Raw genomic sequence first — 25,893 nt, 5'->3', positions numbered from 1 at the left:
AGAATAGGTCCCATTCCCCAGGTCTCGCATCTGAGCCCTTGCCTTACGGGTATCAACAGCAGCCCCTCTCAGACGCTGCACTAAGCACCAGAGACTGCAGCCAGTGTATTCAGGCTGACGTGGACGAGTGTACATGGTACACTTTGGATTTGCAAAGTGCTTCCTGGGGCTTCTCTTGCTTCCATCTTACCTCACTTTGGCAGGTGAGGAGAGGAAGGTCCATAGACATTAGGTGACTTGCCCAGAGTCATCAGATCAGTGAATGGCAACGTCGATATTAGGACTCCCAGTCTGTGAGTTTCTAGGTCATTGCTTCCTCCCACTGAGTCATACTGCCTGCCTCTTTTTGGTCTTACACTTGGCCTCTTGGAATTCTTTCATTCCTCCATACAGACTTCTTTTAGAAGTCCTGAAGACTTGACTTTCCCTGGTGATTGACTTAAAGCTTTGGTTGATGGCTTTCTCTGGGAATGAAGACAGCTCAATGAAAGCATTTGAGATTTGTATATGAAAAGAAAAAGGGGGAATTAATTTAAGCTCTTACATTTGAATTGGCTATAAGCTGGGAAGAGGGTAAAAAAATCAAATACCTAAAAACACTAAAAACATCAGTGTCTAAATGAAGAGACTGCTGGTTTCTGTTTCAGACCCCACCAGGTGGATCACAAAGTTGTTTCTCCTCCCCATACTTTCCCTACCCTCCTTTCCACCACCTTCCTCAGCCCCCTCCTCTCTCCCAGCAAGCCATGGTGCTTTTTAGAAAGGACAGAGCCATAGGAAAGACATCTCACCATCTGTTTCTTGCTGTGGCTTTGTTTGGAATGACTTAGTGCCCTTTTTATTTAAATCACAGTTTATCTGTGAAGTACAGATGTTAGGTGCAGATGAATGTATGTTCCCCTGCCTCTTTATATTGTGTTCATTGGAAATACAGTCCCTCCCTTCGCTCCTCCCTACCTCCCCCTCCCAAATTACGAGTTTAATAAAGGCGAATAGTTATGCTTAGAGCAGTAACGATCCTGTGATTCCAAACTGTCTTGTGGATCTTGAGAAGTATTTATGGTGTGTGTTGAGAAACACAAGGGAAGCCGGAAAGAGCTCTCTGCTAGGTAGGATCCTCTGACTCGTCATCCACTATCAAGAAGCCTTTTCCAAGTGACTGAAGCAGGGGAGCTGAGCCAATCAGAGGGCTCTTTCCTGGCTCTGTCATCAGTCCTTGGTTGGGGAAGGGTTTTGCTTTTTATGCTCTGTATTTGGAAGGCAGATATAATGCCAGGTCTGGACTGCCTCTAGGGATAACCTTCCCCTCTAGGATGTGAAGGAGTAGCATCTTGGCTGGAGAGTCCACAGAAAATTGATAAGGCAGGCTCAGTACTTCAGCATAGGCCTTTTCTACCTTTTGACCCAGCTGTGGTTTTGTAGCAATTTTGCTTTTGTCCTGAAAGAGGTGCTTTGGATTATCAGAGCTCCATGTACGACAATTTGTACCTGCATGGATTTGAAGATTCGGAGGCGGTAAGAATTTTCATAGCCTTCTTTTCCCTCGACCCTCCTACTACCCCTTTGCTTCTCTCCCTCCCCCTCTCCCCATTACTAAAAGCCTAACAGGCAATGCAGGAAACATGGAGCTGAGATCAAGCATCGTTCCGATGTTAGCTGACTGCTCTGTTAATGTGTTATATACAGTTTACAGTCACCTGAAACAATCCTCCATTACATAATTTCTTGTCAAGCAGTTTTTTTAAAAATGAGGATGACAGCAGAGGTTTAAAAGATTATAGGTTATGTTGATCTATAGACCACCCAGTCCACATTTGCTCTGACAAGGTGTGACTGCTTCCTTATAGAACCAGTTCTGTTTTTGTTTTTGTTTTTAACTATGTAGAAAACTGTTCTAATGAATATACGTTTTATGTCAGCAGGGTTAGTAGGAAAAGCCCATTCATTATATAATACCTATTTTGAGCTGGCATGAATGGGGAGTTCCTGAGTTGCTGTCTGGGTTATTTGCTTTCTGAACAAACAACTCGTGCTTATCTACGGCTTCTTTGTTAAGAGAATCAGATGCGTGTGCCTGTGATAATGTAATACCGTAGTACTGTGTCACAGTGGCAGTGTGTAGGGCTCATGTACTCTCCCTGGAACGCTCACAGACATTTGGATTAGAAAACTGGACTTTTTTTTTTAGTCTATTGGCCAGGCTAATAAAATTTGTTCAAATCTGTGTTATAATGGTCACTAAAATCTCTTCCCCTCTCCCTAATCATGCCAATAGGATGTTAGGTAGCTTTGAATCAAGAACAGGGATGATTTCCTGGTTCTTTCCTCTAAGTCTGCTGTTGCTGGGGGCAGTTCCTGCTTCTTTCTTCAGCAGTTAACATAGAAACCTTTCAAGGCAGAATTATTTCTTGTTTTGGGAGGCAAGGAAGAGGGCACGTTGTGGGGAGTCTGCTTTTATATGAACATTGTGCTATATACATACTGTCACATATTAAATAGAAATATGTTACATAAGGTTCTGTGGCCAAACACAAAATAAAAAGATTATAATATAAACTAGTGTATACGTCAATGCAGACGTATGTACCAAATGATGTGATGTCCATGGGAGATAAAATCCTCAGTTCAGATAAGGCATTCCATTCTTCTGCCTGCGTGCTTTAGTGGGCACCAACTTTAATTCTGCAAAGTGTAACCTGTCAGCATGCTGCCCAGCACACTAGTAAATTATCCAGTTGTCAGTTTATTTCAGGGGAGAAAATCTGAAACCCTTGCAACTGGAATGGAGAAAATACACAAGTGGGAGTCAGGGGTGGGGTGGGATGGGGGAATGTAAAATACAAGTATTTGAATTTTGCGAATCAGCTTCCCTAGATCCTCCCCAAGATCTGATTATTTTTATAACTCTTCTCTCTGCACTCAGTTATGAAATATTTAATGCCTCATTGAATTTTGTACTTAAGTTTTATTTTCTACCATTAGTTCTAAACTTGGGCATCCCGTGTACACAAATGGATTGGAGTTATTTCAGAGGTGCCTCTTGAAACTAGCTCTGTTATTAATTGAATCAGCTAGAAAGTAATATTTCCAGCTTGATGTTCTTGAGAACTGTTTAAATTCCTGATGCCCTGGTTCAGAGGGGAACCATTATAAGTGCGAAGGCATTTTTTTTTCCCTCAGCCTCATGGGATAGTGTAGCTTGCCCTGTAGAAGGGGAAATTAAAACTGCATTGACTTGGTACGACTCAGGTAGCCAAGTTGCCGGATAGTGGGTTGGTACTGCAGTGCTGTACTGTTGGTGACTAAGTGGTTGCCAACAACCAAAGAACCCTTGGGTTGAGCAGATCTGCGGAGGTGAGGAACGTGGGGGAGGCCTGTGAAATGGAGGAACTGATCAGGTGAATCTCTGATTTGGGATGCTTTTATCTGGGTGGGTTAGAACATTTTTTTTTCTCTTACTTAGATGTTGGGGGAAAAGAAAATATTCAGGAGGATGAACTGTCTGTAAATGCTCATTTGAGTTTATTTGTTTTTATAAGGAAGAATAATGTGATGTGTTACCCAAGATGGTGTGAACAGAGCTTCAAGCCAATGGAGAAGACTAGGCCTAAATAGCTGTGCCGATGAAGTGAAAAATACAGCCACACCTGGAGTATTCACATCCTCAGCAGTCATTCTCAGTGCAAATGCATTTATGGCTGTAAGTGTGTGGGTTTGCACAGATTAAAGCAAAGTACTCTAAACAGGTTTGGTGGATAGGAATCCAAAGGCTTTACTCAGATGGTGAACTGCAGCCAGATAACATACCGACACTGAAGGATGAGTACTGCTGCACTTCCTTTTGGGGGGTTGGGCAGCTATCCGCCGTGGCCTACTACTCTGTGCTGTGGGGAGGGATTTTTGGGAGGAGGTGTTTGGGAGTGGTCTCCCCCACATATGACAAATGACTTACGTAAACCTGTAATAAGCCAGTGTTTCCTAGGGATATATGATTTATTCTAAATAAGATATTTTATTTTACAGAGAGAAGCTCATATTATTGCAGTAAATTGGAGGTCTGATCAATCCTCTTTTGTAAGAGATATACATATATGTATATTTTAAATCTTTTCCAGAGGGTTGGCAGTAACTTATTATACAAGAGCTATTTGCTTATTACCTCTATGTGTTTTACAGAGAAAAAGGTCAAGGTTCATTGATATCAGCTGAAGTCTGGGCATTTCATGTTCTTGGATCCTTTAAATAAGTGACTTAAACTTTGCCATGGCTTCAGGGAATGTGACTCTGTTTGTTCTGAAGTAGGATCTGAATGATTCTGTGTATAAGCTAAGTGTTCCATGCCTAGAACACATCCTGATATGAAAGCCAATGTGCTCAACACCTCACCAACATCTTTCATCCCATGCCCTATACCCTCTTCAGGACAAGTTTAATAGTTAGACCAAGATAATTAGAATCAACTGTCAGCGTATGCAAATATTGGATAAGGAGTCTTTTTGATGAGGGCCAGGCCTACATACCAGTAATGGGTTTTTAAAAATGTTCAAGCATAGTCAGCTACTACTGTATTTTATCCTACAAGTCTACTTATCTCAGTCTTGGTAATTGAGGTTTGTGCAGTGACTGACCACACTGTATACCACAGATTGTTTGTTCTGATTTACTAGTAATTTAGGCAAGTGATCACTGTAGGGCAAGTGTGCTATTTAAATGAAAGCTCTATGTATGTTGTTTAACATTAGTGGAAACACTCTAGGAATAGAATTTATTTGTTGGATGGTACATAGATATTTTTACTGATGGCATGGGCTTTGAAGTCACAACACGGTCAGTGTTGCAACCTACTGAATTTTGTGTAAATATAAAATGGTGAAACAATTACGGTTTTCAGCGGAGGCAGTGAGGTATAGTAGGAGAGATAGATTTGGGATCACAGGAGATCTGAGTTTGAATTCTGGCTCTGTTACTTATTAGCTGTATCAACCAAGGCAAGTCACATCACCCTTCTTGGCCTCAATTTCTGCACTTACAAAATGAGGAGATTGGATTAGATGACCTCTGTGATCTAGCTGTAAGTCTAGGATACTATGAAAGCCTCTGTCAGCTTTATAGTTGTTTTCAGTATCCATAGCCTGGTTTCACTGATGAAACTACAGGTGTTTCCATATTCTTGAATTTTTAATAACTTGGAGGAGTAGGCTTAGACTTTATCAGTAAACGAGATGCTTGTATTCAGGGATGCGTATTACAGAAGGAAGCATATTCTTTAAGTATTTTCCATCATAAGAATGAACTAGTGAGCTATTTGTATGGATATTATTTGACACTCCCTGAACGTAAAAGATAAGCACCAAGATGAAGGTGAATTGTACATAGTTAAGAGTATACACAATTAATGCATATGTAAATATAATGAACGTATTTTCTTTCTAATTTGTGTACCTGCTAAAGTAACTACTTATGAAAGTTTAAAATTCCTTTGTTAACCTATAACATTATTCTTTCCATATAAAGTGTGTTATTGCACATGTCTACACGTACATATACATCTTTCTGATGATTAATGCAAGTTAATAAAACTTTATAAAACGATTATAAAATTTTAGAAGGAAAATTAACTACTTTTGACAATGAAACAAGGTCCTTAAGATTGTTAATAAGCATACTTTTAAGGTGAAGATGAAAAAAAATTAATGCTCCAAAAGATTTAACACAGTTCTTTTAAATGTGGATAAATACTGCTGTGGAGGTGTGGCAGTGGCTAGTGGGATGGATTTGAAGTCAGCATGATCCGGGTCAAATCTTGTAACAGACCTTTACTTATTATATGACCTTAGGCATTTCACTTAAACCCTTTGGGACTCAGTTTCCTTATCTGCAAAATGAGGAAACTAAACATGAGGACTTCTAAGGCCCTTTCCAGCTCTAAATCTATGATCCTATAAGGAGGATAAACCTCAAAGAAGAAAGATTTGAATCCTCTGAAACATCTGGAAAATTCCCATTTGGGGTAACAATAGAGCTGAATTTCTTTTGCGAATAACATAAAGGCAGAAGTCAAGAAAAAAATCTTATGGTATGAGAGATGTAAGGAAGAAAGGAAAAAGGGAAGCATTTTCTTGGCACTATGCTAAAAATTCATAAGAATATTGTCACATTTGATCCTCACAAAAACCCTGAGAGGCAGGTGCTATTATTTCTCCCATTTTACAGCTAAAAAAACCTGAGGCAGACAGAGATAAGTGACTTGTCCAGGATCATACAGGTGGTCAGGGTTTGAGACTAAATTTGAACTTAGGTCTTCCTAACTCCAGGGGTAAAAAGTATCCTTTATTACATGAGAGACAAGAGGATCCCATTATTAAGTCAAGAAGTGTTCCCTGTCCATCTTCAGAAAATATGAAGATTTATTACAAACACCCAATCCAAGTGTTTGAGCTGGATCCCTGTTGTATCATAGAAGAGAAAACCAAATGTTCCTTATCTTTTGTTTTGTTCTGTATAAAGTAAAGCTGAGAACACAAATTTATCCTCAGCTTGCGTATTCTTAGAGTTTGTTTGTGAAGAGTTTGCTGGGTTAAAGGTTTAAAGAGCCTTCTCTTCAGTTACCAAAGTTTTCTTGGAATTGCCATAATTTAGAATTATTAAGATGGGTTCTAGGTGGGGTTATATCAATGACCTTGTTTATTATCACACTGAAAACAAATAAAGGGCACCTCAAACTGACCATGGTTTCGTTGGTCGCTGATTAGAAGTCTTGGAACAACCTTTTTGTTTTCTTTACTTCTTTAGAAAGCGAAGTAGGTGTTATGGTTACTTCTTGCTTTCCTCCTCCTACTTTCTCACTCTCATATCTGATCTCTTTCTGGGAATCATTCTCTTTAATCAATAGCCAATTTAGTTCAGATGTTTATAAAACAGTGATAAGGAAGTCACAGCTGATCATATATGATCAAAGTAGCTTCACCTTGATCCATAGCTACCAATTGGTCTACAGGAGCTGTTATGTGAATTATGCTGCAGCTCATAAAGGAGACTGGAATAGGAGGGTATAGCATCATAGATCTTAGAGCCAGAAAGGACGTCAGAGGATGTATAATGCCTTAAGGTTTGCAGAGTGCTTTACAAATAATATTTCATTGGGTTCTCAAGATAATCCTGAAAGATAGATGTTAGTATCATTCTCACATTACAGATGAGGAAACTGAGGCACATAGGTATTAAGTGATATACCCAGTCACACAGCTAGTAAATGTCTGACAGGTTTCGAACTCCATTCTTCCTGAGTCCAGATCCGGTGCATTCTCCTTTGCTAAACAAAAGGCCAATGGAGTTAAATGACTTGCCGAAGGATGCCCAGCTAGTAAAAGCATCAGTGCAAGTTTCTCACTACCATTGGAAAAATAACTCAAATAATATATTCTGCTGAGAATCTGTCAGTAGCATTGTTTCCATATCAAAAAGATAGCATGACTTTTCTGTATGGAAATTTATCATTATTCTGGGAAGGAGGGGATTTTATATTCTTTTTCTCTTGGCAATTACACCTCTCTCTATACCCTCTATACCCTCTCTCTATACTCTCTATACCCTCTATACCCTTATACATGGGTCCCATGTATAAGTATGATGTTTCTTCTCATTATTGCCATGACCTAAAATTCTATGATTCTTTGGTTCTAAAACTAGAATGGACCCTAGAGAACATCTAATGCAACATTTTAATTTTACATATGAGAAAACAGAGACCCAGAGGGAGGAAGTTATTTATTCAAGAACACACAGATAAAAACCTAATCTTCTAATTCTTGTCTCATTCCCTTGGCACTTAAAGTCTGCTGCCTTTGTTGTCCCTTTAACTTTTTATACTTAGGTTCAACACTCAAAAAAGATTTTTACAAAGTTATGTCATCTGAATACTTATTTTTACATATTCACTTTTTACCTCCTTGGAATTTTTATCTTCGTTATCATCAAACAGGGACAAAATACCTAGGGCATTCTATTGAATATTGCACAAAATAAAACCTTGCCCTTAGGATTTAAAAATTAGTTGAATAGCTGTCAATTTGACAATATAAAACACAACTAAAATTCCAAAGCTTTTCCCATCGTATTTGAAGCAGGTAAGTCAGTTAACAAACACTTATGAAGGTCATTTAGGGCACGAATATTGTAGGAAAAATACCAGACGAGTGGGGAACACATTTAATCAGTCTTTCTCCAGTTGCCAAGGACAGAGCGCTAGTAGGAATACAGAGTATTGTGTCAGAGGTTAAGACAGTTAAACAACTGGATAAAATAGTAATTGCAAGTGGGGAGCAGTAGATTTCATATTTTAAACTTTGAACATGTTACTTATCACTTTGGAGGGTACAAATCTTCCACGTAATGATTGCAGTTGTTACTAGGCACTTTGGCACACAAAGAGCAATGCAAGCTAATATCTCATACTTCGTTTTGGTGGAGTAGAGAGAGAAAATCAAAAGATTTTTACAACCTTGATTAACAACAACTCTAAAGCAACACCTGTTCTTTAGCTTTCCTGTATTTCTGACTTTGTCTCTGATCAACTCCTGGTCCTGACCATTCTAGAACATATACAAAAAGAAATGAGGTCTGGATAAGTGAAGGGACTTGACCAAGGTCATACACTTGGAAGACCTAAAATGAACCCAGACCTTCTGACTTCTTAGTCTAATGGGGTTTCTTCTATACCTTAGGACCTCTCTGAAAAGAACTGGGATTGTTTTTTCTTAGAGAAGAAAAGGCTAAAGGGTGTTTTAATTACTGTCTTTGAGGAAGATGTTGGGGAGTGGTTGTCCATGGAAAACTGCCCAAGAGGAAGTGGATTTAAATGAAAGTAGAAGTGGGGTTTTTTGAGGGGGAGTTGGAGTTTTGCCATAATGAAAGAAAGAAAAAAAATCTTGACTGCCAAGGTTATAAAACTCAGGAAAAAGGCTGTAATTTCTCTCTTTTCAAGAAGGAAAAAGGCCATTATCTATTTTGAATGGTTTAAGCATTCTTTTATTTGAAGTTAGAGGGCTGGGCCAGATGAGTGCAAAGGTTCCTTCAAACTCTGGGTTTCTGTGGATTTCATGATAAAGTTTAGCTGTCAGCTAATAACAATGATGCTGCTTCCACAGGATGTTTTTGAACTTAAGCACTTGACTGCTTGCTGTGGTAGCTTCCACTACCCATGGACTGGATTCTAATTTGGGGAGTATGTTTTCCCTTTTTACTATCAAGCAACCTACATTGTCTCTTACTATTAGAATGTGAGCTCCTTGAGAGCAGGGGCTGCCTCACTTTTTCATTAAATCATCAGTGCTTAGAACAGCATTTGGCAGAAAGTAAGTGCTTGATAAATGTGATTTCATTCATTCATTCATTTTCAGGTTAGAGAACATGAAATAATATAGTTATTCAAACAAATGGGCCTTTTTTTATTGTGCTTTGGTAGGTATGATTATAGGGTCTCCTTAATGGCATTTGCCCTTGGTTGTCCTACATATATAAAAATAAAACCATGATCTGTTATCAGTGAATTTGTTTGAGTGGTTTTTAATAAAAGTGAAAGGCTGCAGTGATTCATTCACATTTATCTGGATTTTTAAAAAATATTAAAATATTTTATTGAAAGCTTAGTTGGACACCAATTTGATCAACTAACAATTTACATTAAAATGAATTCATTTCAGTGTCAAGAATCATAACAATTTTTCAATGAATCTCTCTTAAATCCATATCAGTAGTATTTGTCCATTTCCATTCATTTTTCCTCTTACCTAGTTATAGTTGGGAAGTGCTACATTTTTCTGTTTTTTCTTTTCTCGCTTTACTTTATTGTATAAAGGTCTGCATCCATCCTTCTTGTTGGTTCCCTTTGTAACCAATGCATGGCTTTTCATGGGTTTGGATTAGGGATCCTGTTCATGGCCACAGAATAGAGAGTAGTTAACTAACCCCAGGGGAAATCAAATCTAAGGCCTTGACCTGGAAAGCTTAATAAAAACAGAATCTATTTTCCATGCGCCACTTTTCTCCCTTGTATTGTGACTTTGCTTTTTTTATGGCCTTACACTTTTGAAATTAAGAGGGACATAGAGAACTTCCATAGAGTCCAGAGGAAAGCCATGAACAATGAAGATGATTAAAGAGTTTTACTCTCTGTTCTGTGGGCCAAGAATGAAACACCGAGCCTTTCAAGTATACACAAAAAAGCTATTATACCAAGGATGATGGACCATCTTGAGGGAAGAGCAGGACTTCTCTAAGGAGAAATGGGCCTAAAGTAGATCAGTAGGCTTTTAGTTTATTCCAGGGTCCTTAACCTTTTTTTGTGTGTGTCATGAACATTTTTGGAAGTCTAAAGAAGCCTCTGGACACCTTCTCAGAATAGTGTGTTTAAATAACTGAAGAAAATGCTACATTTCAGTTAGAGGTTCATGAAAATAAAGATGCAATTGTTTTTTCCCATCCAAGATCAAAGACTCTGAAATCTATTCATGAATCTCTTGGGGATCCTTGGCCTACAGATTAATAACTCTTGGTTTGCTGTGTAGTGGAGAACCTCCTGAGGGTCAAGATTCTTCAATATTGAAATGTATTACAGAGGAAAGGTGTTGGAATATCATGTCTCTTTCAACCATTGGTTAGGCCTAGACCTCCCTTAAAGTCAGATACTCTTCTGTACGAATTCAGAAAACCAGACTTACTCCCAGAATTGTTAACAGTTGGTGCCTTTTTCTGTAACCTTTTCTCATAAGTACCACTGTCAGGGATGTTCTCTACTCAGCATTTGCTTAAAGAAATAATGTTCCTATGGTATGGACCATTATTTCAACTTTTGGACAGATATTGAATCCAGGATCTGGGTACTGATGCTACTCATCATAGCTAGATCTTCCAGCCTCAGGATACAATGATGCCCATCCCACCCCCAGTGTTTTGTTTGATGGTAATTTTTGAATTCTGCATTTGTGAAGGTTCAAAGGTCATACATTTGGATATGGGAAGGTTTTTTTTTTGAGATCTTTTATATGCATATATAATACAATCCCTAGGTCTTTGAGGCTAGAAAGCTGAATAAGAATTAAAATTATTGACTGGTATATAGGGTTAGAAAAGGTTTACATACATACATACATACATGTATATATATATATATATATATATATATATATATATATATATATATATATATATATATATATGCTAAAGGGAGAAGTCTGGGAGAAAAAAAGACCTTTCCCATCTAGATGCGTTAGGAAAAAGAATGTTGTTGGCATTGTCCTCATGCTGTTTGCTGCTATATCCACCTTGCCCTCTGTACGAAACCCCTTGTCTTCCTCGGACAAGAAGATTCCCAGGAAGGAGATATTTCAGGGAGAGAGCTTTTCCTTTTGGCCACTAGCTGTGCTTTCAGAACAGACTTTGCCTGAGAAGTGCCAGTCTGTTTGTGTGGATGACCGTTCCACACACTTTTAGGTCTTTTCTTTTGAACAGAAAGTAGAACGATTGAGTGATTATAAGTGGGAAATAAATGTGGTGTGGTTACTTTTAGGAGTCAGGCTTTGTGGTTTATAGGATTTTCTCTGCTATTAGCTGTGGAATCTTTGGGAAGTCACCCCTTTTATCCCTGGGTCTCAGTCTTCTCTGTAAAATGAAGGACCTTACTTCTTAGCTTTAATAATTTTGATCCAAATGTGAAATGGTAATGACTTTGAATCTCAATGGAGGTTCAATTTGATGAATTTGTCATTTTATTGATGTGGGGACCTTTATTTGAGAAATCAAGGGTGGGAGTATATGTAAGTAATAGAGATATAGTTAATATAAGATTTTAGTGCATAGAAACATTTGCATTATAGCTAAAATATTTTAATATTTTAGTTCCTAGATTTAAATATTCTAATGGAATTATATATGTGTATTAATTTTTAGAAACTAGTTTTATTTATGTTATCCTTAGACTTTACAAATTATTGCTAATATACTTGATCATAAGCTAGGAAAGAAAGAACTTTATTTATAAAACAAACTATTATATTTAACTATCAGATTTTTTTGTACTATTTTTTATTATTTTGTGCTTTTTGACTCCCAGGTTAGAAGGTGCTACTTAAAGAACCATACAAGGTATAATATTGTCAGGGAATTTAACAAAATTTTGATAAATCTTATTATATTCATGCCCAGGTTTTAAAATAAAGAATACAAATGTGACCTCAAAAATTTCTTAGAGATAGTCAAAGCCTAAATAGGAAGAGGCTTCCAATGACTGAATTAAAAAATAGAAGCATAAAAAATAAGAGGCAAAAAGAACAAGAGAAAAGCCTAACTCAGGGCTCCAAGAATGTTTTGATTCATTTTCCTATCTAATGACAACATGTTCTGGCGGTAAGATGTGCAGCTGTTAGAGATTTTTTTCCATTGAATTTGAATTTACATAGCAAAAGCCTGGCTTTCAAGTTGCCAGCCAGCAGTCAGCACAGGCAGAGAAGAAGACTTTCAAGCTATCCTAATGATTAGTGCAGAGAAGATAGCAACTCAAGAGGAATCCAAACATCAAATAGTTAATTTTGGAAACTGACTCAGCTTGAATTTCATACATGTGTGATCTGATGTGGTTCTTGGGGCTTTTGAGTTTTCATTTTCTAACTCAGAATGTATGCAGACTTTATCAGCAAACCAGTTCATAGAAATTTGTACTTGTATGTTTCCTGCTAAGTCTTTTCTTTTCAAAGACATCTGTAAGGGTTTGTGTTCATGAAGGGTATAGGAGGGGATTATGGAGATGAGTAGTGACTGGACTTTCATAAAGCAAGCCAAGGCAAATTCCTGGACTTTTAGGTTAATGGATGGGATATCCAGAAAGTAGAGGGCTCATGCTGTATCTTCTTCGCTTTTTAAAAATGTAAAAAGTGAAGGTTATCCTCTAGGGCACTGGACAAAGGCTCTTTGAGGCAGTCCAATTAGGGATAAGACAGTAGCAGCAGATAAGACTGGGCATCTTCTTGTCATTTTATTGACTATGATGATAGATAGGAATAGGAACCATACCTGTGATTATTTCACTGATAGAGGGAACTCCATCAGTTTTAATTGATATAGAGAAGACTTCTATTGGCACTTCTGTCTTCTATCTACACTTCCTCTGAAATTGTGTCTTAGAGATTTGCCTAGAACTCTCTGGGCAACTGAGAGGTTAGGTGACTTTCTATTTTTTAAAGAGGTACTTTTTATTTTACTTTTTTCAATGAACAAGCAATAATTTCTTTTCTAACCACATCTACCCCACTGGGGTGATAGGAACAAAATAAAACCTTTATGTAAAATATGCATATTCAAGAAAAACAAACTCTCACATTGGCCATGTCCAGAAATATGTGTCTCATTCTGACTTGAGACTATCACCTCTTTGACAGGAAGTTGATATTATGCTTCATAACTTGAGTCATGGTTGGTCATGGTAATGATCAGAATTCTTTATCTTTACGATGTTATTGGAATTATATAAATTGGTTTTCTGGTTCTGCTCACTTCACTTGACATCAGTTCATATACCTTTCATCGCTTCTTATGGCTCAATAGTATTCCATCGTATTTATATGCCTTGATATGCTCTGACATTCTCTAATTGATGAGTACTCCCTTAGTTTTCAGTTCTTTGCCACTATAAAAGTAGTTGCTGTAAGTATTTTTGTACATAGAGGGTCTTTTTCCTCTTTAAAAAAATTTCCTAGGGATGTAGATCTAGTAGGATCAAAATGGTTGTGTCAAAGCATGCACAGTTAAGTATCTGAGCATACTTTCAAATCTCTTTTCAGAATGCCTGAACCAGTCACAATTCTACCATTAATGTGCCTCTTTTCCAAGTCTTTCCAACATTTTTCATTTTCCTTTTTTTTGTCAACTTTGCCAGTCTGAGGAGGAAGCACAAAGTTGCTTTAATTTACATTTATCTGATAATTAGAGATTTGTAGTCTTTTTTTCCTATGGTTTTTGATAGCTTAAATTTCTTCCTTTGAAATCTACTTGCTGAAATCCATTGACCATTTATCAGTAAAGGAATACCTGTTATTCTTGTATACTGGAATCAATTTCTTATATATCTTGGAAAAGAAGTGAAGATAATAAGCATTTATATGCCTATTGTGTGCCTGGCACTGTACTAAGCTCTTTTACAGTTGTTATCTCATTTGATCCTCACAACAGCTCTCCAAGGTAGGTGCTTTTATTATCCCCATTTTACAGTTGAGGAAACTGAGGGAAGTGACTTGCCCAGGGTCATACAATAAGTGTCTGAGGCCAGATTTGAATTCAGGTTTTCCTGACTCCAGGATGAGTGCTCTGTCCACTATCAGAGGAAGTTGTAAAGATTTTTCCCAGGTAACTATTTCTATTCTAATTTTAGCTACATTGGATCTATTTATGCAAAAGCTTTTTTACATTTAAGTAACAAAGTTGTATCTTTTGTGATCCTCTCCATCTCTGGCTTGGTCATGAATTCTTCTCATCCATAGATCCAAAGGATAATTTCTTCTTGCTCTCCTAATTTGTTTTTGATGTCACCATTTATATCTAAGCCATATATCCAATTGGACCTTACTTGGTATATAATGTGAGGCATTGGTCCACACTTAAGCATTCTTGCAGTTTTCCCAGTAGATTTTGTCAAATAGTGAGTCCTTCACCCAGTAGCTAGCGATCTTTAAATTTATTGAACACTAGTCTAATAGATGAATTAGCAATATTATATACCTATTCTATGTCATTGATTAAGTGATTATTTTAAAACCAGTAATAATAATAAAGATAATGATAGCTAGCATTTACATACCTCCTTCTATGTACCAAGAACGATCTAAGCGCTTTTCACAATTTATCTCATTTGATCCTCATACAACAACCATGGGAGTCAGGTGCCATTATTCTCTCCATTTATTCTCCATTCCATCAAGGAACCTGAGGCAAACAGAGGTTAAGTGACTTGCTCAAGGTCACACAAGTAGTATCTAAGACTAGATTTCAATTCAGTTCTTCTTGACTTAAAACACAACACTCTGTTCACTGGCAGTGACATCTCATTGCCAGTGCTAAATTCTTTTGATAACTACTACCTTGTAGTATGGTTTGAGATCTGGTATTGCTAGACTCCTTTCCTTCCCACTTTTTCCCATTATTTCCATTGACTTTCCTGACTTTTTAGTTCCTTTGAATGATTTTTTCTGCTTCTATAAAATAATCCTATGCTACTTTGGCATGGCATTGAATCAATAAATCAATTTAGGTAGTATCATTTTTATCATACCAGCTCAGCCTACTTATAGGCAATTAATATTTCTTCAGTTATTTAGGTTTGTCGTTATTTCCACAAGCTAATGTTCTATAGTTTTATTCATATAGTTTTTGTTTTTATTTTAGTTGGTAGACTCTTAAGTATTTTATAATTCTGTAGTTATTTTAGATGGAATTTTCTTGTCTTCCAGATAGGTTTTGTTAATATTATATAGAAATATTGATTTGGGGGGGGTTGGATTTATTTTATGTCTTCCAACTGAAGTTATTGTTTTAATTAGATTTTTAGTGGACTCTCTAGGGTTCTCTAAGTAAACCATCATATAACCCTGCAAAACACAATAATTTTGTTTCTTCTTTATCTGTGCTTATTCACTAAATTTATTTTTCTTTTCTAATTACTACAGTTAGGATTTCTAGTACTATATCAAATAGTAAGAGTGTTAATGGACATCCTCCCTTTACAACCCCACACTCATTAGAAAGTCCTCTAGTTTATTCTCCTTGCATATAATTCTGGCTGTAGGTTTTAGATACATACTATTTACTATGCTGAGGAAAATACCACTTATTGATATCTTTTCTACTGTGTTTTTTTTCCCCCACAAAAGAATGTTGTATATTTTTAAAAGTCTTTTCTGTATCATTGATATAATTCTAAAATTTTTGTTTTATTTGTTAATAATATGGTCAGTTATGCTGATAGTTGTCAACTCTGCATTCCTGATACAAATTGAACTTGGTCATGGTGTTTTATCCTTTGGATATATTGTTATACTCTCTTTGCTAATATTTTATTAATTTTTTTCATCAGTGATCATTAGAGATGTTAGTGGTCTGTTGTTTTCTTTTTCGTTTTTGATTCTTCCTGTTTTCGGTGTCAGTATGATACTTGTATCATAGAAGGAATTTAGTTGGATTTTTCTTTTTTAGAAACAGTTCATGTAATATTAGAAGTAATCATTTTTAATTGTTCTTTGAATGCTTGATCGAATTTGCTTGTAAATCCATCTGGTCCCAGAGTGTTTTTCCTTGGAAGTTTATTTATGGCTCATTAAATTCCTTTATTTTGGGGGTATTGCATTAGTAAAATACTTTATTTCTCATTCTGTTGAGTATCTTATTTTTACAATAAATATTCATTTCTTTAAGTTGTCAGTGTTACTGGATTATAGTTGGGTAAAATAGATTCTAACAATTTCCTCTATTTTTAATTTGTTGTGTATTCTCCCTTTTAATTTTTGGTACTGGTAATTTGTTTATCCTTTTCTTTCAAAAGATCAAATTAGCTAATTATTTATCTATTTTATTAGTTTTTTCTCCAAAAAACCCTCCTGCTTCTAGTTTTATTTATTAATTCAATGGAACTTTTGCTCTCAGTTTTGTTAATCTTCTCTTTGATTTTCAGAATTTCAGTTTTGTTATTTTTGTCGACTTTGTAGTTGTGTGCCCAGTTCATTGATCTGTTCTTTTTTTGCTGATGAAAGTGTTTAGAAATGTAAAATTTCCCCTATGGACTACTTTGACTGAAGTCCCACAAATTTTGGCATATTGTCTTATTGTTGTCAACTTTATTTGATGCAATGTCTGTTATTATTTCTATGGGTCATTCTTTGACAAACCAACCTTTAGAATTATTATTTTAGTCTCCAGTTATTTTTTTTCCAATTATACCTTTTGTTTTCATGTTGCCTACATTTTCAAAAATATTCCTTCTCCATCCAAAGAACTATAATGAAGATCAAATTTTAAAAAATAGTTTAGGAAAACTGAAGAAAGTATGTAATTTTAGGAAGAGTTAGAGATTTTCCCTGCCCATTAATAAACCTCAGGTAGAGCCCATTAAGGGAAGCTTGATTAAAGGAGGCTTGTTTTGTAGGAAGGCCCACACCTTTTGTTAATTGCTAATGAGACACTGGGTCAGAAAGGTTGTGCCATCTGGCTCTAAAAAGTATATATATATACTCTGAGGTGAGGTTTTGCTTTGGGGGCTTACTCTTTGGAAGAAGGTTTGTGTGCCAGATGAGACTCTGAGTAGCTGTTAAGGAACCCCCTCAACCCTCAGCTTTTAACCCCCAAATGTTTGTGCTTTTCTGTCTGGTAACTATGTATGTATGTAATGGTCAGATGGTTGGATCTGTCTGTTGATCTGTGATATATCTATATATATTGCTTGTGGTCAGACAGAAGCCCTTTCTGTTGGTCTTTATTTCTCTGCTTGTATTTCCTCTGTTGATATGTGTGATTAAAGAAGATTAACCCTTCAAAAGTTGCTTTCCTTTTAGAAAAGTAGATCAAAGAACCTGTGCTAACAGGCCATCCTGGATGTGTCAGGCTGTTTGCTCCTACAATTAAGTAAGATGATATATGTATGCAGTGTTCCATCTAGTTAATTTTTAATCTTTTCTTCAGCTACATTTTATATTACCTGTACAGGTTAAATGATTTTCCCAGGATCATACAACAGTGTGTCAGAGACTGGCCTTGAACTTGAGGGTTTTGGCTCGGAAGCATACTTTGTCTCCACTAAGCCATATTGCCCCTCTACCTTGTAGATTTGAAGTTTCTAAGAAACCCTTTGAACTTTTGCTATACTGATGATAAATCTTGTATCAGAGAGCCAGGATTATGCAGTGAAATGAACAGTGGATTTGGATTCAGAGGATTCAGGTTCAAATCCTCTTCTATATACATCCTAAGTGATGATAGAAACTTCAGTTAACCCCTCTGGGCTTTGGTTCTTCACCTTAAAAATGAGTAGGTTGTACTAAATGACCTCCAGTGTCTCTTCCAGCTCCAGATCCAGAATCCTAAGATACCAGGCCTGGTGAAACAAACGAAGATGAGATTCTTTTCCTGTAGATACCTATTATTCTCACCTTCAGCCTGAGTAGTTTCTCACCAAATATAATATTCCAACTTGCTTCAACAATTAAGAGGGGATTTAAGAAATATTAATTGAGGTTGTCTCTGAGGAGGACCTGGTGTTCCTCTGACTCTGTAGATGCCCAGTTTCAATAATTTGAAATGTATACTATTCTCAAACTTAAAATATATTCAACTTTATTCTTTATTACCTTTAGAATAAAATTAATTCTTCAACTTGGTATTCAGTACTTTCTCTTACCTAGCCAGTCTCATTCCGTTATTCCTTACTCTCCATTCAGGCCAGTCTCCTGATACTACCCCAAATATACTATGATCATTTCCAGTTCTCAGCTTTCCATCTTATGATTCCTCTTTCCCTGTGAAGAGTTCTCCTTTTCCCTAAGTCTGTCTAAAATTCTGTTTTTCAGGATCCAGGATTCTCCTCTATAAGGGCATCTTCAATCGCACCATAATTCAATTCAATAATCAGATATTTCTATGTGTTGGGTATGTGTCAGTATGAGGCACTGAGAATACCAAAAATAAAAATGGAACAGTCTTTATATTCAAGGACTTTACATTATATTAGATAATAATAATAATAAAAGAATAGCAACTTCTATCTAGCACTTACTTTGTGCCAGCCTAAGTGCTAAGCACTTTATAATATCTCATTTAATTTTCTCAACAACCCCAGGAGACAGATGCTGTCATTATCCCCAGTTTATAGTTGAGAAAACTAAGGCAGACAGAGGTTTAATGATTTGTCCAACTTGTCCAGAATTCCATGTGCATAAAGAAGAGTTGAAATAAAGCAGAAAAAGATCATAAATTTGGAGTTGGAAGGGACCTCAGAGGTCTTCCAGTCCATTGTCAGAGTGATGAGTTTGAATTTTATCCTAGAAAGAATAGGGGACATTGAAGATTTTTGAGTAGGCAAGTGATACTGTCAGGTCAGTATTTTACCTATATCAATTTAGTAGCTCTATGGAGGATAGATCAGCTAAGAGTTAGACCAGAGGCAACCAGACAAACTAAATGACTGAAACAAAAGTACAAATAAACTGAAATAAGGATCTGAAGTAGGATAGAGAAGAAGTTTAAAATATATATATTTAAAATTTGTATTATTCATATATAATAATATACTCATATATTATTTATATGATCTATATTATTGATTTATTTCTATATTTCCCAATCATATTAAACATTTTTTAACACTCATTTAAAAATTTTTTGAGATCCACATTTCCTCCCACCCTTTTCCTATCGTCAATTACACATGTGAAATCATACCACTCACATTTCCATATTCGCTAAATTTAAAAAAAAAACAAAAATTCTCCCCAAACCACAATTAAAAACAAAAACAAAAAAATACTCCAAAAGTTACAATAAGCATAAAGAAATTGAGAGATATGTACTTCAAATGGCTCTCAGGAGGTAGATAGCATTTTTGATTATGGGTCCTTTAGAATTGTCTTGGATCATTTCTTGATCAGAAGTTTTTCACAGTTGATCGTTTTTACAATAGTGCTGTTACTGTGCACGATGCTCTCCTGGTTCTGTTCATTTTACGATGTATCAGTTCATATAAGTCTTCCCAGGATTTTCTGAAACCATCTGAGCAGGAGTTCTTTTTTAAATTTAATTTTCCCCCTCAATTACATGTAAACAAGATTTTTAATATTCATTTAAAAATTTGAGTTTCAAATTCTCTCCCACCTTGAGAAAGCAAGCAATTTAATATAGATTATATATAAGCAGTAGTTCTTAACCCTTTTTTGTTTTTCAGACCCCTTTGGCAATTTGGTAAAGTTTAATACTAATGTGGCTTATTGTCTACATTTATAGTGACAGGACAAGTTTAATTTCAATTAGAAGTGAATTAGTGAAAATAAAGATGAAATTCTTCATTCAATTTCACAAACCCCAGGTTAAGAACTCTTGAAGAGACAGAGTGGACAAAAGGGAACAGATGCAGGAGATTTTAATGAAGTAGTACTAGAAAGAAAAAAAAATTTCTATGGTAGTCTATTTATAATCACATTTCAATATATACTTATTTACTGTATCAGCAAGCTCAACATACATGGGGGCGTGGGGGGGGCTGCTGTCACAGGTTCATAGATCTGCATTCATAAAAGGAAAGGCAACTTTTGAGGGCTTAACAATCACTTTAACCAAGCACATATATCATTCACCTAGTTCAGGGGAGTTACTACCCTGAACTTCAAAGAAAATACAGAGAAATTAAAGATCAACAGACATGGCTGCCTCTGCCTGACAATAATTCAACAGACAGTCCAACCATCTGACCATAGTTACCAGAGAGGGAAGCACTGACATCTGGGTTCTCAAAGCCAGGGGTGGGATGGGGTGGACTCTTTTAGCAGCTTCCCAGAGTTCTCATCTGGGCAAACAAACATTTCCATTCAGTAACTCCAAAAGTAAAGCCTTACCCTCAGAGTATTTATACACTTTTTACAGCCAGAGGGCATAACCCTCTGACCCAGTGCCTCAACAGAAAAAAACAAAAGGTACTTGGGACCCTCCTACAAAACAACTCCCCTAATCAAGCTTCCCACAATGGGCTGGCGCATCAGGGGGTGGGAAAGATCTTCTTTAATCACATTCAAATGGAGGCATTATACTTCTTGATTATACTAAAACAAAAACAGCAAAAGATCCTAATTTGATTGACCTTACATTTACCTACCTTGTCATTTAACTTTGACGTATATATGTGTGCATCTTTATATGTGTGTGTATATGTATGTATATACATATATATGTATATGTATATGTATATGTATTGCCTCTCTAATTAGATTATAAGTTCCAAGAGGGCAGACAATGCTTTTTTGGGGTTTGCTTTGAATCTTCCTCAGGACCTACTAACCTGTGTCATCCGTTCTTACTGAAGGAAAGCTATATAAATCATAACTACAGGGCCATTTCATGTCTACCAGTGCAAAATACCTGTGACTGTTTTATTCAGAACAAGTCAGGCTGTGATGAAGAGGACTCAGTTAAACCAGCTGCAGCTCACAAGATGAGAAGGGCTCATTTAAAGAGCTTCAGGCATTTCACTAAAAACTCTGGAAGTCATTCTATTTAGCAATAATCCTGTCTGCACATCATATATTCTCTGCACTTGTTCTCATTTGCAAGGACATTTCCAGAGACATTAGCATGAAAATAGGATCATTGCTGCTCTCCCTTCTTTATTCCCAAGCTCTCATCCTAATTCTCTAAATAGATTTTCACAGGCTCATTATGGTGATATTGGTGATGTCACCAAGGTTTAGGACATGACCAAGAGGGTCATGCCATCGAAGGGACAATAAACAGATGAAATTTTTCATGTTATTAAAAGTTTAATATTTAAAGATTGAAATCCAGAAGATACTAGGAAATTAAAACATAGTTACTTCTAAATATAGGATGTTTCAGAGTTTTCAGGGAGATTTTATTTTCAGTACTTAGTCCAAAAAAAAAAAATCTAAATTACTCCTATTTAAAATATGCCCCTCATTTTCTTTCCCTATAGATGAACAAATAATGCCACCACTTTATGTGATTGTGTATTAAAATTAATGTGGAAATACTACAGTGTAACACAATTACCATGCTTAATTTTGAGTGTTTACATAACCAGAATCTATGTTGTAGTTTAACTTTCTTTTATCAACGTTGATGTAATATTGTTAGGTACTAACAACAGTATTGGAACACCCAAGTGCTGCAGTGGGTACAGCATCAGACCTAGAGTCTGGAAGATCTGAATTCACATCCCACCTCAGACACTTACTGACTGTGTGTTGACGTAACCCATATTTGCCTCAATTCTTTATATGTAAAATGGGGACACACTGGAGAAGGAAATGGAAAACCACTTCAGAATCTTTGCCAAGAAAACTTCATGGACAAATCCATGGGGTCATGTAGAGCTAGACGTGACTGAACAACAACAAAAACTAAGATATAAAAACAGCGATTGGTGACTATTATTGGCCAGGTCCAGATTTGGCATAGTGTAAATAATTATGTAGGACTTTATATGTATCACTTGATCCCCATAGTACCCTTAATGTTAAAGGACTTCCAGCTATACATATCCAGTCTTCATCTCTCTGATGAATTTTGGTCCAAAATCATCAGTTTCCTGCTGCAATCTCCATCTTTAAAACACAGAGACATATCAAACCTAACAGGTCCAAACTGAACTGATCTTTCCCCTAAAATCTCCCCTCCTGAAGCAGAAAACTGCGAAAGAATTGTTACAGCTAGTGTCTGTGATAAAAGCCTCATTTCTAAAATATATAGAGAACTGAGTCAAATTTACAGTAATACAAGTCATTCCGCAATTGATAAATGCTCAAAGGATATGAACAGGGAGTTTTCACAGGAAGAAATTAAAGCTCTTTATAGTCATATGAAAAAAATGCTCTAACTCACAATTGATTAGAGATGCAAATCAAAACAAGTCTGAGGTATCACATCACACCTATCAGATTGACTAACATAACAGAACAGGAAGATGATAAATGTTGGAGATGTGGGAGAGTTAGAACGCTAATTCATTGTTGGTGGAGCTGTGAGTTCATCCAACCATTCTGGAGAGTAATTTGGAATTATGGCCAAAGGGCTATAAAAATGTGCATATGCTTTGACCCAGCAATATTACTTTTAGGGCTATATGCCAAAGAGATCATAAAAATGGGAAAAGGACCTACATGTACAAAAATATTTATAGAAACTCTTTTTATAGTGGCCAAAAACTGGAAATTGAGGCTATGCCCATCAGTTAGGGAATGGCTGAACAAGTTGTGGTATATGAATGTAATTGAATGAATACTATTGTGCTACAAGAAATGATGAACAGGAGGACTTTAGAAAAACTGGAAAGATTTATATGAACTGATGCTAAGTGAAGTGAGCAGAACCAGGAGAACATTACACACAGTAAGAGTCACAGTGTGCAAGAACTATATCTGATAAACTTAGCCCTTCACAGCAATGCAAAGACCTAAAACATTTCCAAAGGACTCGTGATGCAAAATGCCACCCACATCCAGAGAAAGAACTGTGGAGTCAGAGTGCAGAATGAAACAGACTTTTCTCTTTTGTTATGTTATGTTTTGTTTTTCTCATGGTTTCTCCCATTCATTTAATTCTTCTATGCAACATGATTAATGTGCAAATGTGTTTAATAAGAATATATGTGTAGAATCCATATAAGGTTGCATGCCATCTTAGAGAGGGAGAAAATTGAAAACTTATGGAAGCAATTATTGAAAACAAATAAATTAATTATTAAAAAAACTCCCCTCCTAATTTCCTTATTTCTGCTAAACATTTCAGTATCTTTTTAATCACTTAGGTTTGTAACATTAGAGTTATAGTAATAATAAGGTAGCATTTATAGAATACTTTAAGGTTTGCAAAACTCTTCACAATTATTACCTCATCTTATCCTCACAACAGCCTTGGAACGTAGGTGCTATTTTTATTCCTATTTTACAGATGAGGAAACTAGGGCAGGTAGAGTTATCCTTCACTCTTCCCTCTTACTTTCTTTACCCCCTTACTTTGTTGGGTGCCTAGTGTCATCAGGTTCTCCTTCCACAACATCTCTTGCTTGTCCCCTTCTCTTCACTTTCATGTTCACAAATTCCCACTTCATCACTTATTATTTGGGCTCTTTTAATAGCCTCCTGATTGGTCCTTCCTGTTCCTAATCTCTACCCCTCAAATCCATCTTCCACACAGCTGACAAACTCATATTCCTAAAGTAAAGTTATGACTGTGTCACTGTCCTGCTGAAGATGCTTGTTTCACTGACTCCTTATTACCTTTAAGAAAAAGTAAAAATTCAGTCTAGTTTATAAAACTCCCTACAATCAGGCCCCAGTCTACCTTTCAAGGCTTATTTCCACATTCAGCTGAGTCAGCCTACTTGCTGTTCCTTGTATGTAACATATTCTGTCTTCTACCTATTTGCCTCTTAAAACCTCTACCTCACCCCCTTCAAGGCTCACTTCCAATGCCACCTTCGTCCTATCTCTGAGCTTTAATCTCACATCACCAACTTTCTACTGGGTGTTCCAAACTGGACATCCCACTGGCATTTAAAACTCAACATGTCTAATCATATTGCCCTCATCCCAAATTCATCCCTTTTCAGGATTTCCCTATTTTGGCTTCTTCCACTTTCATAAAATCACAATCTTGCTATTATCCTCAACTTTTCAACCTTCATCATCCCACAAAATCAGTCAGTTGCCAGATCTTGCCATTGATACCATCTCTATCATTTTGCCCTTTCTTAGTACTCACACAGTCCCTTATCACTTCTAACCTGGAGTATGGTAAAGACCTCCTAATTTAGGTCCTTACCTGAAATTTCTCAGTATTGCAATCTCATCCTCCACAGAGTTGCCAAACTTATTTTCCTTAAGCACAGACCTTATCAAGTCACTTCCGTTTTTAGTCAGCTGCAGTGATCTCCTTGCCTTTGAGGCTAAATATAAATTCCTTTATTTGACTTTTAAAGCCTTACACAACCTAGCCCCAACCTATACTTCCAATATAATTTTTCTGTTACTCCTCTTCCCAAGCTCAATATTCTGGCCAAATTGGCTTTCTCATTGCTACTTACACAAGATTTTCCATGTCATTTCTGCATGCCCTTGTATTGGCCGTCATTCCCTATGCTTGCAGTTCACTCTCCATCACTTCAAGCTCCTAGAATCCCTGAGCTTTTTCAAGACTCAGCTTAAGCTCCACCTTCTTCTTGAAATGTTTCCCCATTCCTCACAGTTCCTATTGAACTCCTTCCCTAAACTACCTTGTCTTTTGCATTTATTCTTTGTATGATGATACATGTTGTTTCAACATAATGATATCTACAATAGAACGTAATTCTTTGAGAGCAGGAACTATTTAACTTTTTTTGTGTGTGTACACACACAGATGCCTAGCATATGGCAGGTACTTAAATGCTAAATGCTTGTTGATTGATTGATGAAATAGTATAGTTAAGATTAGGAGATACCAATTGACTGATTGTCTTGAGTTTCAGTCTGAGGAGTTTAGGATTGACTACATGGGTATTAGGAAGCTTCTGCAGAATTTTAAGTAGAGGCAGAATGATGTTCAAGAGTTTTATCCAGGTGGTTGTATGCAAGATAGATCAGAGCATGTAAGGTCTGCAGGTGAATATACAACTATAATACATCCAGACATCAGGTTTGGTTACATTTCTTCTTTTCTGATTTTGAATTCATATGTGAAGCTACATGGTTAATATTCAATTGCCTACACATTTTCCAGTAAGATAAAAACATGTTTTCTATGTTTCTCAGAGCGCCATGCTCAAAGAATTCATTGCCTCTTGGACAACCTATTGATATTGTGTGGCTCTGTATTTAGACAAATATAGCTCTGCCACCAAGACCATATTTGAAGGTCTTTAAGTATGATAGTACCTGCCAGAGTTTGCATTCCACTAGCAAAACCATTAAGTTGTGACTTCCATTTCACAATGAGGTTTTGGAGTCAGACTGAAAACTTAGGGGGTGTGTGTGTGTGTCTGTGTGTGTGTGTGTGTTCGTACCAAAGGATAACTGCTGGATGGTCTGTGTGCCTAACTGGTACCCTAGTAATATTAAGAGGCCTACAGAAAGACCCCTCAGTAGGTTATCTCGACTCCAA

General features: G+C 36.5%; 1 protein-coding gene across 7 annotated transcripts in view; it reads left to right on the top strand.

Moving 5' to 3' along the window:
* The window catches only part of CACNB4 (calcium voltage-gated channel auxiliary subunit beta 4), a 344,733-nt gene that overhangs the window by 180,242 nt on the left and 138,598 nt on the right, over nt 1-25,893 (top strand). The window contains exon 3 of one of the 7 annotated variants that reach the window (XM_072611968.1): nt 3,540-3,700. The exons of the other annotated variants lie outside the window; for them this stretch is intronic. Coding sequence (XP_072468069.1) covers nt 3,695-3,700 — 6 coding nt within the window. The 5' untranslated portion in view covers nt 3,540-3,694. The remainder of the gene's footprint in view (nt 1-3,539; nt 3,701-25,893) is intronic. 7 annotated transcript variants of the gene reach the window in all.

The sequence above is a fragment of the Notamacropus eugenii genome, chromosome 5, assembly GCF_028372415.1.
Source record: "Notamacropus eugenii isolate mMacEug1 chromosome 5, mMacEug1.pri_v2, whole genome shotgun sequence".
Classification (NCBI taxonomy): domain Eukaryota; kingdom Metazoa; phylum Chordata; class Mammalia; order Diprotodontia; family Macropodidae; genus Notamacropus; species Notamacropus eugenii.
This window is presented reverse-complemented; position numbering and strand designations above follow the sequence as displayed.